Source organism: Poecile atricapillus, chromosome 3 (genome assembly GCF_030490865.1).
Source record: "Poecile atricapillus isolate bPoeAtr1 chromosome 3, bPoeAtr1.hap1, whole genome shotgun sequence".
NCBI lineage: Eukaryota > Metazoa > Chordata > Aves > Passeriformes > Paridae > Poecile > Poecile atricapillus.
This window is the reverse complement of record NC_081251.1, coordinates 32,414,405-32,431,376: the sequence shown is the minus strand read 5'-3', so window position 1 is coordinate 32,431,376 and position 16,972 is coordinate 32,414,405. Positions and strand designations below refer to the sequence as shown.

The 16,972-nt window shown below is 45.9% G+C and overlaps 1 protein-coding gene across 2 annotated transcripts; it reads left to right on the top strand.

Annotated features, from left to right (window-relative positions):
• The first annotated feature begins 615 nt into the window (after positions 1-615).
• Positions 616-16,055, top strand: HTR1B (5-hydroxytryptamine receptor 1B). Of its 2 annotated transcripts, none has more exons than XM_058836782.1 (2): positions 616-2,435; positions 15,931-16,055. In XM_058836782.1, exon 1 carries the CDS (start codon positions 1,240-1,242, stop codon positions 2,371-2,373), a length of 1,134 nt encoding a protein of 377 aa, XP_058692765.1. In that variant the 5' UTR covers positions 616-1,239; the 3' UTR covers positions 2,374-2,435; positions 15,931-16,055. The 2 variants fall into 2 exon arrangements, with proteins under 2 accessions (XP_058692765.1, XP_058692763.1); XM_058836780.1 differs by lacking the exon at positions 15,931-16,055 and adding an exon at positions 3,312-5,234.
• The last annotated feature ends 917 nt before the right edge of the window (positions 16,056-16,972 follow it).

The window sequence follows — 16,972 nt, the reverse complement described above, 5'->3', positions numbered from 1 at the left end:
GCCCCTCGCCCGGCGCTCAGGGCGGGCGGTGCCGAGGTGTCTGCCCGCTCCGGCTGCGCCCCCGTCCCGCACCGACCTGATCGTCCCGGCCCTTCCCGCACGCCCAGCTCCGGCACCGAGCGGCACCTGTAACGCCGGGCAGCACGCCCCGGCCCTGCCGCGCTCCCTGGGGAGCCGGGCATCGCCCCACGGCGTCGGGGCAGGGTGCAAGATAGGACGGGAACAACGGCAGGACCAAAGAGCACCTGCATCCGCCCGTGCCGTGGCATCCCTGGTCGGGCTGGAAGAGGAGGGGCTGCTCCCCGCCTAGGCGGGGGACGAGCTCGGGCTCCTCCCGACGCCTGCAGGGGAAGGGGCAGGGGCAGGGGCGGGGGGCCGGCGGTGGGGCGGTGCGCGGGGCCGGAGCGGGCCGAACCCCCCCCGTCGGGCGGCTCGTGGGTGCGGGAGGGAGGGAGGGACAAGGGAGGCGGCGGCGGCGGCTCCTCCTCCGCTGGCAGGCGGGCGGGCAGCCCGCCCGAGAGCGGCACCGGTTGCTCGGTGCCGGCGGAGCCGCGCCGCCCGCTATATAAGGGGCGGCGGCTGCTCGCAGCTCACTCGCACCGGCCCCTGCCCGCGGCTGCCGGTGCTGGGCGGAGGCCGGGCCTCGACAGCATGGCCCGCGGCGGGGTGCAATGGGAGGTGGTCTCCCCCCCTGCCTCCCGCGGACCCTCCTCTTCCTCCTGCTGCTCCTCCTGCACCCGCGGCGGCGGCTGCAAACTTGCTGCGGCGGGCTGCGTGTGAAGGCACGGCCCGGGGGGCCGGCTCCGTTGCCCCCGCAGCCCCCGCCGTCGCGCCCGCAGCCCGGGGGGCGAGGCCGCCGCCCGCGGGCATGCGGCGCTGCCACCGCGCCCGTCGAGACACGCTGTGGAGCCGCGGGCGGCGGGGCTGCGCTTAGGGGCGGCCGGGGCGGGAGCCCCATGACCGGGGCTCGCCGCGCTCCGCGGGCAGGCGGCGGGGCGATGAGCTGCCGGGGCGAGCGGGCGCGCCTAGCCCCCGGTTTGCCCTGCTCCCTCGCCCGTGGGGAGTGAGGCTCCGCGGAGCCCGCTCGGAGCTCCCGGAAGGGCGGGCAGGCGGGCGGGAGGTGGTGCCGGCGCGGCGATGCTGCAGCCCTCCCCCGGCGCCGACGGGGTCCTGCCGGGGTAGCGGCCCCGCCGTGCCGCGCCGAGCCCCGCCGTCTGCGGGGGCGGCGGCCGCGGAGGGATGGAGCCGGCCGGCCCCTGCCGGGCGCAGTTGGGCTCCGCCAACGACTCTTACCGAAACTGTAGCGCCGAGGAAGTGATTTACCAAGATGCCACCCCCCTCTCTGGGAAGATCGTGCTCGCCGTCGTCCTGGCGCTGGTCACCCTGGCCACGGTGCTTTCCAACGCCTTTGTCATCGCCACGGTCTACCAGACGAGGAAACTCCACACTCCGGCCAACTATCTGATCGCCTCGTTGGCCGTCACCGACCTCCTCGTCTCCATCCTTGTCATGCCCATCAGCACCATGTACACTGTGACCGGCAAGTGGACGCTGGGTCAGATCGTCTGCGATATCTGGCTGTCCTCGGACATCACCTGTTGCACGGCGTCCATCCTGCACCTCTGTGTCATCGCCCTGGACCGCTACTGGGCGATCACCGACGCCGTCGAGTACTCCACGAAACGGACTCCCAAGCGGGCAGCGGGCATGATCGCACTGGTATGGATCTTCTCCATCTGCATCTCCATGCCCCCTTTGTTTTGGCGGCAGGCGAAGGCCGAGGAAGTATCTAACTGTGTGGTGAACACGGACCACGTCCTGTACACCGTGTACTCCACAGTAGGAGCCTTCTACTTCCCCACTCTGCTGCTGATAGCCCTCTACGGGAGGATCTACGTGGAAGCCAGGTCGCGGATTTTGAAGCAGACGCCAAAGAAAGCAGGTAAAAGACTAACGCGGGCACAGTTAATTACAGACTCCCCGGGGTCGACCTCTTCCGTCACGTCCATAAACTCCAAGGCTCCCGAGGGATCCAGCGAAACGGGCTCCCCCGTGTACATGAACCAGGTGAAGGTGAAGGTCTCGGACGCCCTGCTGGAGAAAAAGAAGCTGACGGCCGCTAGAGAGCGGAAAGCTACAAAGACTTTAGGGATTATTTTAGGAGCCTTCATCGTGTGTTGGCTGCCCTTTTTCATCATCAGCTTGGTGATGCCTATTTGCAAGGACGCTTGCTGGTTCCACATGGCCATCTTTGACTTTTTCACGTGGCTTGGATATCTCAACTCCCTCATCAACCCCGTCATCTATACTATGTCTAACGAAGACTTCAAGCAAGCTTTCCACAAACTCATACGTTTCCGATGCACAGGCTGAAATGTTGAATGCGATGTGTTCCCCGGGGCAGCCCCCATGCACGCCCGCGCCCGGCGCCACAGGTAGGTCCGCGCACCCCGCCCTGCCCGAGAGCCGCGGTGCGACGGGCAGGGGGCAGCCGGGGGGTTGGAAATGGGGCGGGGGGCTGTGACCCCACAAAGAGCTGGTGTTCAGACCCTCCGCAAGTGGCGGCGAGAGCTGGGGATGCTGCGCGCTCCTGACATTTCACAATCTGTGTGTGCGCGCCTCGTGTGTCCCCGTCCCCCGTCCGTCCCCCCCACCCCCCCTTAGATCGCGGGGAGTGACTCACGACAATCTACTTTTTATTCTACCTATTAAACCAATCTGCCGCCATTTCGTATGCTAATGCCCGTGCTTCGGCCAATTAGTGCTAAACGGCGCTTTCCTCCCCAGCCCGCAGCCGAGCTCCCGGGAGAGCGCCCGGCCGGGCCGGTCCCCGCCCGCGGCGCCGTCCCCGGTGCCGCCTCCCGGCCCCCGCCGGCAGCTGCGGGCACCGCTGGGCGTGCTGCCCCCTCGGAAGGGAGTCGGTGCAGCCCCGGAACCAGCGGCACGGTGGTTTTTGTTGGCGCTTTGGGGGTTTTTCTGTTTGTTTTGGCGAGGAAGGGAGGTAGGATAGGCCCCAGGTGAAGGCTGCTAACAAAGTCCAGCCCTGCTTCTTTCTGCCCTCCTGACGGCTCCGGCTGCTCTGCGGGAGCGGAGAAGGCGTCCCGAGGGGAAAGCTGTCCCTTAGCCACCGTGGGAGAGTCGAGACCTCGGTGTGTCTCTTCACACGCGGGAAGGGCTTTGTCTTTCCGCGCCTCTTGACAGCAGTGGCTGCCAGCACATCGCTAAACTCAGCGCCACGTTCTGCAGAATGCATACATGCCTTTATTGTGATACTTTAATAATTCTGCCAATCTTTTGCTTTTTGTCTGCAGAATCAAGTTGCTATTGTAAAGACCCACTGCTTGAAACTTCCCCAAGCCCAGTTGCCAGACTCATGATGCTGCAGAAACGTCAATACATTCTGCCACCAAACTGCTCAGCTCTGCGTTTCAGTGTAATGACTCTGGCAGAGATGCTGTTCCAATAGGCACGCAGATCAGTTGCAAAAAAAAAAAAAAAAAAGAAAAAAAAAAGAAAAAAAAGGGCAGCCTCGAATCAAGGTCTATAATTCATCTGGAATGAAGAAAAAAAAGGTTGAGCGTAAACTCTATTTATTTTGCAGGCTTAACTTCTTAATTTGTTCTCCGGCCGGTTGTAGGGGTGTGCACAAGAGCACAGTTGTCTCTGTCTGCGTTGGTAGCATAGTTGTACTTCTGCACACCTGTAATTTCTTTCTTTCAGTGGAAAGAGTTGCTCCCTTCACCCATGAGGCCAAGAGAAGAAAAAATCACGTTTAAAAGCGGAGCATCACAGTAAATTCTGTAAATGACTCCTTCAGCTGAACATGTGCGAGAAGTGACAGTGTGCAAAAGTTTTATATTTGTATTTCAAAACAATAGTAAATGCAAATGCTCTAGAAACAAGAGTTGTAGACCTGTTCAGCTGCACTGCATATCTGTAGTCTGTCCTCATAGTTGCCTTTAGAAAGGAAATACTTCTTGCTTTTACTCCATAAGAGCAGAAATCAAGAAGTCCAATGACCTTTTCCATGAACCAGCTGGGAATAGAAGTAGCAGTTTGATGCTGTAACCATGTTTTCCATTTTGTGTCGGTTGCACACCCTTACCGCATGAACCACTGCGAAATTTAGGATTCTCTAAGTACTTAACATTATTTAGTGTATTTTGTAAAGAAGTGAAGCAGTTTGCTCTTTCAAAAGAGCTATTTCACCTGCAAAATAAATACCCATTAATCATGAATTAACTGATGTTAGTGAAATTTCTTGCCTCCCTACTTCTCCCCTATGTTTTTTTAGTTTTTTCTTCTTTTGTTTTTTTTTTTCTTTTGTTTTTTTTTTCCTCCTGATTAGACCTTAAGACAGGTCTATGCGTATTCAGCAGAGTTTCAGGATATGGTCCACCTGCTGTGACAGAACTGCATTGATTGTTCCTCTTATGTGTAAATGAAAATGAGTATAAACAATAAAACGCTTGACTGTGTTCTCAAGAGTGGTAGCAATTGTGTGACTGAAAGGAGTATTTATTGGTTTACCCTCTTTCTCAGTATTGATTTTTTAGGTAACACTGATTTGATGAGTCACTCAAGAAAGCAATTGATGAAGGTTGAAATTACAAGCTTCAATCCATTGTCAGTTTTCTAACAGGCAGCTTGACTTTCATTGTAGCTAGTTCTGTTAGGCATAATTCTTACTATTTTCATGTAATGTCAGGAAAAATGTGTAGGTTTTTTCACAAATAATTTTCTTACTCCTTTAAAGGCAAACAGAACTTACTTTAACATTTGGTGGATACTGTGAACAATGTTCTTTTAAAGCTGTGTGTATGTATTCTAGATGGGGGCTGTTAAAAGCCTGGAAAAATCTTACATGATTTACCTGCCTGCTATTCTTTAGAGAGTTATTCAAGTAATAAGGACTTACTTAACTAGATAGTAAAGAAAGTGCATGACCCTTTGTGCTTCTACTGGTCATAGGCAGGAATAAATCTGTAAGAGTCATATTGAAGCAGTGGACAATAAACATTTTCAGTAATTTGAAGAAATCCAAAAGAATTGCCTTGAAACTGCATACCTCAAAAAAAACCAACTACTATATATGGTTCTAGAAAGTACTCTTAAATTATTAAAGACAAATGAGATAAGAGGAGTGTTTGAAAATGTTATCTTATTTGTTTGAAATGCCTATAATAATTTTAAATTTTAGCATTTTTTTTGCATATATGGTGTGAAAAAAAGCAAGGAAGATAACATAAAACAATGTAACCATAACCAATTCTCATTTGTCATTTTTTGTTCTTGTAGAATGAATTTTCTTTACCCCAACTTCTTTCTCACTAGGCTTCTTGCATGTGTTAAAAATGGAGATGAGATTTAAAGTGAGTATTCTCAGCATTTACTCTTGCTTGGAGAGCAGGGAGGTTCAGGGGTTGGACTTTGTGTTCCTCACACTGTTGGAGTATACCTTCATCTTCAGCAATGGGCAGCAAATACTTCCAGCTCCCTGTTGTGATGTGAGGATTTTGCTGAGGAGCAAATTCATCAGGAAAATATCCTTCTAAGTTTATGCTGAGACTCTGGACTTCCTGCACAAACAGTTAGCTAGCCCTGCTCGCTCCTGGGAGGACAGTCAGTGTGGAAGCTGCCCTGAGTGACTTGGGGACAGAGGAGAAGAGGCTGACTCAAGCCCTGCTGAGGTATCTGGTAGTTAAAGGCCTTGTGCTACTGGAGCAGCAGCATCTTCTTCAGAAAACCATTCACACGGGGGGATAGGTAGAGTGAGGACACATGTCTGGTTGCAGTGAAAGAGAAGAAATGTAGGGCAACCATTGCTCAGTGCCGGAGAATATAAATATGTAAACTGTGTTCCAAGATTCACGTAGAGTGTTTTAGGGTAGGAAGAGTGTCCCGTGTGAGCTTAGCATCTCTGTAACTGGCAGAGTGTGTCCTGGTTGGACCTACATTTTAAAAGATGCTCAGGGATAAAGTTTGACTCTCCCTGAAGAGGTCTGAGAATGTTGCTGTCCTGCTTCTCCACTCCCTTGCTGTGCCTGGTTACTGCACTCTGCCTCTAGGAGGATGAAGCATTTGAAATTTTTAGTAGGAAAGGCTGCCCTTTCTGTCCACCCTATGTCTGTATTCCTGTAGAAATGGCTCAGTGAATCCTGCCTCTGGGTGTTTTCTCTGGGGAGCCTCTTCATGACTCTGCAGGTAAACTCCAAAGGTGCCTAAGCCCATGCTGTTCCAGTCTTTCATTACAGAAGCAGCATGCCTTTCTTTTATCTATTTCTTGCCTTGGGTTCAGACATTCCAATGATGCTTTTGATACAAATCTCTGCTGGGCACTGAGGTTTGAAGTTGTTGAACACACACTTGCAAACCTTGTGTTTCCTAGGTTTCATGGTAAGGGATATGTGTGTGACAGTGTTGCTGTGAGACACAACAGTTCAATAGTAGTTGGGATTATGGGAGCAGCTGTTTGCAGCCCCATGGCTGCACTATTTTCCTGCTATTCCTCAGTTATATTTAAGTGGCATTTCCCACTTTTCCAATTAATAAAACACAGATTCTGAATATAGAAATCAAGAGAGGAAATCCCTTGCAATTAATCTTCATATGGCCATGCAGCAACCAACAAAGTTCTGCCTTTTCTGCATGAATAGGAAGAAAAAAATGCCTTGACTATGTGCCAAGTCTCCGTGTGATAAAAGGGACCTCAATAAATGTCTGGATGTTTACACCATGTTCCCTGCCAAAGCATTTGAAGAAGTTGGCTTAGCCTTCAGCCTCCAGCAGGGCTGTGTAGGGTAGGGACAACTCCATTTGAAGCAGCTGATTTCTACCCTCTGTTGCCCCAGCCTGCAAAATGCCACCCTGCATTCCATCAGGAGAACACTCCAAGTGCTTTCTGACTCAAAAATGCTCTGCTCCTGTGTTCTCTTGGTCAGAAAGGACTGGATATTGTCAGAAGTAAGCACTTCTACATGAAAATCTAGATCAGTTTAAAGCTATTCTTTATGGAAGCAAAGTGAAAATGACAAGTAGTAACATTGGAGAACAACCATTTGTGGTTTGTAGCAGCAAATCGGGTTGAGCAATGTGGCTGAGAGCAGTTCTACAGGCAAATAGTAAAATTCTATTCAAATTGAAATGTAGCAGAGATTGAAGAACAGGTTTCTCCACAGAAGAGAGGCTGGAGCAAAGAAAGACTTAGAGGAAGTCATCCAAAATCTCCAAGCCTTAAAGCAGGTAACAATTCCAACATCTCACGACCCCAGCAGACGGGTGAGCGGGCAGTTTCAGAAAGAAGAACCATGCCCAGAGACATGTAAGAAAGTTCGAGGTGTGCATTTATGGAATGAAGTAGATGCCAGCTCCATTTTGTGAGTTGGTAACCTTTTTGTCACTAGAGGAACCAAACATATTTGAGATACATCCTTAAACAACCCTCTTAGTGGTTCATATTAAGACCTTTTTGCATTCCAGCAGTTAGTATCTGAAACACGGAAGTTTAAGTGAACTCTCCTATAGCAGTGAGTCTGGCTGATAATGAGCTTGAAACATATGAATAATCATATAGAAAAGTAAGCAGAATATGAGGCTTTTTAATCAATCATGTGTTAAGCTTGAAAGATGTAATACAACAAGCATCTCGATAGATGAGATGAGGAGATCCACGGGATATCAAATTTACAAGATAGAGATCAAAATCTCATACTGAGTAATTTTCAAGGTCTGAATAAAGAAAATCTTTGTTCTTTTCAGAGATCAAACTACTTGCAGTCATCCTTATAAAGGAACAAGACTTTTTTATTGTCTTTATACAAATAATATTTTGAAGGCTACAAACAGATGGAGTTCATAGCTAAAGGGCTTTCACTGAGAAATCATATGTTCTATCTTTTAGGCTGAATGGTCGTAGAAAAATAGGAAAGACATGAGCAGGGGGTGATTATGTAAAACAACCCCTTTTTGGTATTTCTTTCCTTATGCAGAGCCAAAGCAAAAATAAGAACAATAGGAAAAAACAAGATCTGGAAAATATAAGCATTAATGATGTTATGTGAGATTTCAGGAACATGTTTAGAGCTGAATGGGGCAAAAAAAATAAACATATGTCTAGAATTCAGAAAAATGAAAATTAAATTACAATTTTCCCTCCATCCAGATACCTCAGGGGTCCCACTTTCATAAAATTACTTATATAACACCATTTCTAAAAATCTTGATATTCCCAAATATGTTCAAATTAACATTTTTTAATACATTCATGTCTACTTTCACATTGATGCACACACTTCCTAAGCTCATCCACTCTTTTTCCTGTAGACTTAAAATTTCAATTCCTACCTGTATTTTGTGTTTAGAACATAAATCTCATTTGGACTCAGCCCTCCAATATCATCTGAAAAGATGAGAAATACTGTTTTCAAAAGAAATATGGGGATAAGTACATTTGAGAGAATTAGTGCAAAAGCAAGCATGGGTTCCTTGTTCTTATCTACAGGGGAAGGCTGTTTTTCCCTGAACTCGGTTCATAGAAGAATCTAAGGTAGATTTGGAAGGTACAGATATGATGGAAGCTGGTCCATAAACCAGAGCAGATGTAGAGAACAGCCAGGTGTTTGGGCAGCAGAAGGAAAGCATCAGTGCTAGGTTCACATTGGGACAGGTCTCTCTGAATCACAAGGGGCATACTAAAACTCTGCATTTAGCTGGGTCTAGAAAGATTCAAAGGAGTGGTATATGGGTGAGAGATGGAGAAGGAACATGCGTTCCCTGGAGGCCTCATGGACTCTCTCTCCCCTGGGTCTGCGTGGCCCTGGCTCAGGGCAGGTCTGGCACGGGAGCTACCTGGCCATGGATCGGGCTACTGGGAGAACGATGTTAGGGGAGCCAAATCCAGTAGCCTCTAGAGGTTGTGCAGAGACTGCACAGCTCCATGCCCCAGGTCCAGTCAGTAGTGAGGCTGAGCCTGTTTACCCAGCCGCATGCAGACATGTATATCTTTGCATCTGTACACACAAACACATCCTCATTGCAAGCCACACATCAGCACAGACAGAGGCACTCAGTGCTCACACCAGCACAAGCAGCCTCGATGGCCTCATGGTCCTCACCTCTGGCTAGTCAGGTTGGAGGTCCACTAGTAATAATTATCTGTCTATCTATCTATCTATCTATCTATCTATCTATCTATCTATCTATCTATCTATCTATCTATCTATCTATCTATCTACCTACCTACCTACCTACCTACCTACCTACCTACATATATGCATATGTTTATGGTGCATCCCTCCAGCATCTGGGCTCAAATAGCAAGTCCTAGTGTCCAGTTTTTTTCACCTGGACATACAGGTCCCCAGTGCTGTAGCCCCAGTGCAGCTGCTGGTACAGGTCATGGCAAATACACACATGCACGTGTTTGTGCACGTGTGCACAGGCACTCAGTAGGGATGTCACAGTAGCACACACGCACACATGCACCTGGCTCCCAGGGCACCTCACCCACTCTCTAACAACTCTGACTTAATCTTTGCAAGTGATCACACACTTATTCACGTTGCCCTCGACAGTTTCTGCAGACACACAACTCCTCCCACCCATGAGCCCAGTGCAGTTAGTGGCTTTTAGACCTCCAGCCACACATATGCACACAAGATAGAGACACAGACAATTGGTACCAATTGATACCAAACAGGCCTCCTTTACACAGGGGAGCCCCTTTTGTCCTTTTTTTCACTCATTTGTTCCTAAACTTGTTCCTCTGCAAATGGTCTTGAGCTCTCCCATTCCACAGCTTTGGTTTCTCCGCCAAACATTGAATTCTAAATCTCATCCCCAAATGCTCTTTCCTTGCATCTCATAATGCATCCCATATGCACAGGGAATAATCTCCTCCAGTCCTAAAAGTGCTCTTGTTGACTCCTTGTTACGGGTTTTATGCCTGGACATGGGAGTTTGTGTCCCCTAGAACCAGCTGCACTGTGCCTCTGTGCTCATCTGGGCTTTTGGAGATGGGTCTTTGATGGCCCTTTGCCCCCTCCGTGATGGGCCTGGGAGGAGCTGAGGGAGAATATTATTTGGCTTGCCTCACCTGCCATTGTCTCTGTTCTCGTTTGTGAGCTTGCAGATAAGCTTTTTACCATGCAATCTAACATTTTCTTTCTTTCAGGAAAAAAATAGAAGGAAAATAGCTGGCAGCCACTGTTCCAGATGTCAGAAGACTAAATGTCTAATTTAATTAGAACTAATTACGATGACAGAAGCTACCTACCGAAATATAGCAAGAGCATTAAAAAAATCTCTTGTGAAGTCTTCATGTTGAATAAATGTATAGCCACCATAGGCAAAGTGTGATTATTTAGATGGCCACTGAGCAATCTTCAGCAGCTCACCAGTGAGTATTTCAGAGCTATTCTCTGTTTTGGGACCTTGAGGAATAATGGTCTCTTTGTGTCAGGTAAGAACCAGATTTTTCATCTCCCAGGTTTATTTAGATCCTTTATATCAGACAGCTAGATCTGATGTGCCTTTGTACAAGGTTCTGTACTTTGAGCCACACTAATGGAGAAGATGATTGAAGGAGTCATCATGACAAAAAGTTTCAATTCAAGTTAATAATCTCTTTCATTTAAATATACTTGTGCTTTGGCAAAAATCTTAGGAGTCACCATTAGTTTCTTATGAGATTTCCAGTAAGGCACTGGTCAAGTACTGGTGCCTGGGTAAGCAGGCCATTTAAGTACTCACATACTTAAATATACTTCTGAGCAGTATATTTACATGCAGCTAAAACAAGAAACCAATAACTTCTGTGCTTTCAAAAAAGAGCAGGAGATGATCTCAAGTGTGTGATCTGGGGCCTCACAGGAACCTTTGGGACAAGCACTGTCCTCCTCTTGGACAACAGCCAACTCCCACAGATGTATATGAGACATAGAATATTCAACATTTTCACTAGAGAGGCTTGGAAAATCAGTGAACAAAGGCAAGTGATGCTGAGAAGGGCAAAATAATGTTACATGGGAAAACAAATTCCATTTATGAATGCACAATGAAATCACAAAGACTTTTTTTTTAGACACACTAGGACCACTTCTCTGTGAAAATAACCACAGTCAAAGAGCAAACAAAAGATTGCATATAGAAAGCAAGGCAGAAGACAGCATTGCTTCAACTTGTAAATTCTGTGTCCTGCATCCTGCATGCTAGAGGAAGGTCAAACCTGCCTCAGAAATGATATAGTAGAATAGAAAACATTCAGGAAAACAGACAGTGTCTTCAGGATGTGTCTGAAGCCTCATTTGGACATGAGGAATCTCATATTCCAGCTGCCAAGATAGCTGAGATTGTACTTGAGGCTTCCTCTTTGTACCATGCAAGGACAACTCAACAGCACGTCAAGGGAAAGCACATTCAGAGTACAATCATTATTATAGGAAACAACATCTCTAAATGCAATTCTGCTTGGTCTGATTCCACTGGGTCTGAAAATCCCAAGGAAAGAAGCATTTCTGATGCTTTTCTTCTCTTGAGTTGTACTGATGAACGCTCATTCCACAGCACATCCTGCCTTGCTTCTGCATGAGGTGGAGAGGAATTAAGACACTTGACTATTCTGACAATTTACCAGCCATTACTCTTCTATTATATATAAAGTTGCAGCCAAAAAATGGACACTGGATGGTACAATAATGATTGCATTCAAAGGAAGCATCACCTTGGGTTTTGCAGGGTGGGCATCCAACGATGAGGTTTCTGGAGCTGGGAGACTGCTTTGAAAAATCCAGAGCCCATTATTATGGATTATTATCTGGATCTCTACACATACACAATAATGAAATATTAAAAAAAAAAAAAAGTCATGTGCAATTTCCCAGAACTGAAGACTCCAGGGTATTGTAAGGAAAGAAGGTTCACACATGGTCCTCTGTATTCTTACTCAGCTATACACAATTAGAAGGCATTAGCTTTCATTTATGAAGGAAGGATTTTATCTCTTCTTTTTTAATTAAATCATAGACCTTCTCACTAGTTCATAAATTGGCACTACTGTAACTCATCTTCCACAGGAAGAGGTTGGATGTCAACACCTTGTAGGATACTCTTGCCCAGCTAGTCTTTAAAATTGAAGATATTTATTTCAATTAAATAAAAGTTACTAGTACTGGCAGTTTTACATTTTGCTGTAGGAACAGTGAATTGATTTCCGCCTGAATGACAAGTTTCAGTCACACTTCAGTTACAGTTCACAAAATATTCTGAGTGGTTTGTCAGCAGATATAATTGAGTTCCTTTAATCAGGCTTAGGGTAAGATCCTAAAGGGATTCCTCCAGGCTTTTTCCAAGCTGCACAGTTACTAGTTCGTTTAATAGAAGGAGGTTCTGCACATTCTTTCAACTTCCTTTACATATGTGATTTCTGCCTGAGTAATATATGTGGGTTAAATCCTTGAATTGGCTGGAGACAATATGCCTGCTTATGAGAATTCAGACCTGATATTAAAAAGACAGTAGAAAGAATGATGCAGTATTTCCCCTGGTGTTTAATGAAGCAGCTGTTCCTAAGCAGAGGAGCAACACTGGGGTTTATATAGCTGCAGATAGTTTTGTGGGGAAAAAAAAGTGGAGATTTTTAGTGCTTTTAAAGCAATCCTAAGTGTTCTTTTCAGTTTGAAAGGTTGAAGTTTTTGAAGCTACTTCTTTCAAATCCAATATTTGTGTCCCTCCCTTTAAAAATTACTTACAAAACTGAAAATTTTGAGAAGGAACGATGCAAAGGAGTATTGGTACTGGCAAGGAAAATTATGTCTTCTCTAAAATATTCCCTGTGTAGATCCCTGAATGTGGCAGCAGTTCTTTATTTGAGGGGCCTGCATGTATCAACATGAATGCTGTTCCAATGAATGTCCCAAGCAAAACTTTCAGGGCTAAAATTCTCATTCAGCTCAAAACTTCATGTTTTCAGACCCACTGTATTAGTAAAGAAGTACAGTTGTTCAGTACTGCTGTGGAGTTCACGTTGGCATGTATTTATTTCCTTTAATATCTGAAATTACTGCAGTTTTACTTTCATGTACTGCATAAAAGGCTGCTGGAGGCAGTGGAGGATATACCCCTCTCTTTGACTGAGTTGGGCTCCATTAGTGACCAAGCATCACTATTTGGGAAGTATTTTAGACTGCTGACTGCCAGTAGACAGTGACCAGACATCTGTAAATCAGTTAGTTCTGTCCAGAAAGCTCTGGGCATCCAGGGGTGAAGGCAGCCATAGCCTCCAGTCAGCTGCTCTTGGGCTGCATGTTACACACCACGGAGGGGCTGGCAAGATTCTCTGGGACTGATGGAGTTCAGAAGCTGGTCCACAGAGCCAGGCAGCCCCACTGTAGGCTGGGGAGGGCCTGTGAGATGCTGGCAGGGGCAGGACTGGGACTAAGGGTGCTGCCACAAGCCCATCTTGGGTCAACAGGGGTGCCCAAGCTGGCTCCTGCTGCTTCTGGGGAAGAGGTACAACCAGCTCCCATTTCTCGAGAGAGAGTCATGAGGATTTGGAAAAGGACTTGGCAAGCAGCCCAGGAATAAGGAGGGTAGAGAAAAATGCTTTTTCCTTCATTTAGTCAGCATCTGGCAGAGATAGGGTACGGGGCTTGTCTGAAGGACAGCTGATGTTCAGTACAAACAAGCCTTGTGTTTGAGTGTCTGGACACTTCAAAATGTTATGATCAAAAGAAACAATGGATAGATAAGTACTTTTATGTTGCTTGACCTTGATGAGCAGCCTAACAGCCCACTTTCCCATCCTCACTGTGTGTAAAGAGATATTAAATGAATTTTATTTTCCCTTGAAATGCTCAAATTCAGTGTGAGGCAATCTCTCCTCATACTGCTGAGACGTCCTATCCCAGGAAAATAATTTTTGTTCTATTCCCTGTTGCTACTCTTCACCTTCCCAAGGGGACACAGGTTTTAGCTAGCTGTGTGGTTTCCCAAGCTGTGTTTTGCAGTGCTTTTCCCTTGCACCAAGGCCACGTCAGCCACCACAGCACCCAGCTCTGCCCCACACCATGGAGGCCCTCAGGCCCTGTAGCAGTTTGCTGCCCAAGAGGGACTGGCAGCTAGACATGGAAACAGAAGAAACACTGGGGTGTTTTTGACCTGCTAAGTGTCCCTGAGTAACTCTGTGCCTTAGATCTCCTCTGTTAAGGAAGCCAATGATACCAACCTGCTTTTGGTAAAATATGCATTATTATCATTCTCTGCTTTAAAGAACAGGTTTGTGTCAGTCCTAGGAGAGCTGTTTTCCAAAGGAGCAAGAATTCATCAGAGTACTCACATGATTTGGCCCTTAGTGTTTCAGAAACAAAAATGATGAGTTGCAGCCTCCCACTCCACCCACAGTTCCAGAAAATGTGATATAAGATGACAGCAGAGATTTTCAGTCACATGGTGTTGTTTTTTGGCCTGTTGCAGGCCAGATCTAAAGGTTCAGAACTCACATCTCTTTTCTCAGTACCTCAAAGCCAGTTTCTCTGCTGTGACCTACCTTTTCCCGTGTTTCAGGATACAGTGCAAAATGATGCTAAGAGTAGCTGGTGATTTGGCTACAATCTGACTGAGAAACAGCAAAATTGAGGAGCTATCAGAACGCAAACCTGAGCAGAAATATCCATCTTTAATGTAGAAAGTGATGGAAAGCTCAGCCTGACTTCAATACCAGGCAGAGCAGTCCACTAGTCCCCTAGCTTGTAACTCCATCACAATGCCCCTGATCTTCAGGTGTGAGTGCCACCTGCTTCTCAGAACTCCAAGGGTTTGTGCATGATCTCCTCTACCTTGGTGGATGCTACAAAGCTGTCTCAGCTGTGTTTTCTTTGTTACAAGCTCTCAAATCATTCCCAAAGTATCCCAGGAGCCTGATTTTGAGGAATGTGAAAGACAGAGGGATAAAACATGTTGCCATTGAAATTTAAAATTGCCATTTTAAACTCTAAGGGTCAAATTAATTTTAACAGAAGTATTTTCATGTATATGTGTCAACATTTGGCAACAGAATGAAATAAGTACATGTGTGCAGAGTTCCAGTAAATAGCTCCACACTTACCAGTCCCTTTGATTAGTTTTAACACTCATTTTTACTCGGTGTGTTTCAGACAGGAGACTCATTACTATCCCTGCTGTGGGCTAGCACCCACTTTCCTTTTGGGAAATTCCGTAAGTGTCAGGTCCAACTTTTTTTTGGTATTCCAGACACTGACCTGGACTCTGCAGTCGGGTCTAACTCTGAGTTAGGCAAATAATATGTTATTTGTCATTTCCAGCAGTTGGTTCATTCTCAACTCAGCCAGGAAAGAGTCCTGACTCCTTTGTTCTTCCTGACAAAGAAGAAAATATGTTCCCTTTAGCTTTGGAAATGCTACTCTCCTTTGGGTGTTGAGCTGCTGCAGTTCTTTGCTTGGTCTAGACAGTAAGTAAAGAAAGTTCACTGGGACTTCTCTGCTTGGCTAAACCACTTGTGAATCATGAATCTGCTGAGAGTACTCCTATCGAACAGAGTAATCTAAAGAAGGAATCCTTTTAATCCATTGATCCTTGTTTTTCTTATATATGTGTATATTAACCATCGTACTGCACCCAGCAATACAAATACAATTGATATGGTAGAAGAAAATCCATGCAACTTAAAACGTGAAGCTGGATCTTTGTTACTCAAATTGTTACCTACTTTTATTTATTTAGAATAAGACTAATAGAGCTAAAAATGAATAGTATCTATAAATATTTCCTCTATTCATAAGCTTATATATGTGTTTTAAAATAGCTGTTAAACATACAGACTGAATGTGCTAATTGAGACAGTGATATAGTGAAAATCTTCACAGAAACTTTGGGAGAAGAGGTATGGAAAAAGTAAAGTAATTCCTTGTTCCTCAGTGTAGTGGCATCATTCATGAGGAAAGAAGAGGAAAACTTCCTTCCAGAGATGAGATGAGTCAGAAAGGGGTTCTCAGCCTTTGTCCTGTGCTCTTCATGTGCAAGTGGATGTGAGTGTGGAAAGAAGGTCTGTGGCATATGCAAGAGCCATCATGACAAAATTATCCCATCTTAACTCGATAGCATTGGGTAAGTTTTCAATTAAACTAAGAGAAAATGGGGTACAACATAGTTGCTGTTGAATTCAGTTAGGGAGAACATCTTGTTAAATGTAATCTTAATGATGCCATTGTAATTTTGTCCTTTGTGACTTTATTTCATGACTGAAACCCTATGTTTCTTAATTATGTTTTAATCAGTAATCATGTCAAGAAATAAACCTGGCTAGTTCTCTGACATATAGCAAAGCATTCCTTACGCTGGCTGGTTACAAATCTGAAAACTGTGGCATTGAGCACCTTTAAAAATTGCTGAGTTACACAGTACATTATGTTTCTCTTATCTAAAGAGCAGTAGGATAAATCCCTCTAGAGGTTCTTTCGCAATTTGTCACAAGATTTAGGAGAGGAAAAAAATTTTTCTTGTGACCAGTGATGTCTAGTGAAATTCTCTGACTAGCACTAAAAAGCTGGAAGTATGATTGGTGGGCTCCTTAATGGCTTTTAAGTGAGGCCAGACTTGACAGTAACCTGTAACTTCAGGGCAGTGGTGCATTTGGGGTTAACTGTGTACCCAATCTCTCTCTCTCATCTGAGAATGCTCTAAATCATCATGCTGGTTGCTGTATGTCTTCTTTCTCTTCTACACTTTATTTATTATGACTGCAAAAACTTTTGACATTTCCAGTCCTCTTCTGTACAACATCACAGAGATTACCCCAGCTGGGGACCGAATTTCAAATGGAGATTTTCAGGGCCAAAATAGTATGAGCTCAAAGGGCCATCAACTGAGATGCTGATCTGGTGTGCCAGTTTTCCAGTGAGCAGTGATGTCACAGTGTTAAGCCAGAATCACACTTAAATCCTCCTGCCTGTACAACCTG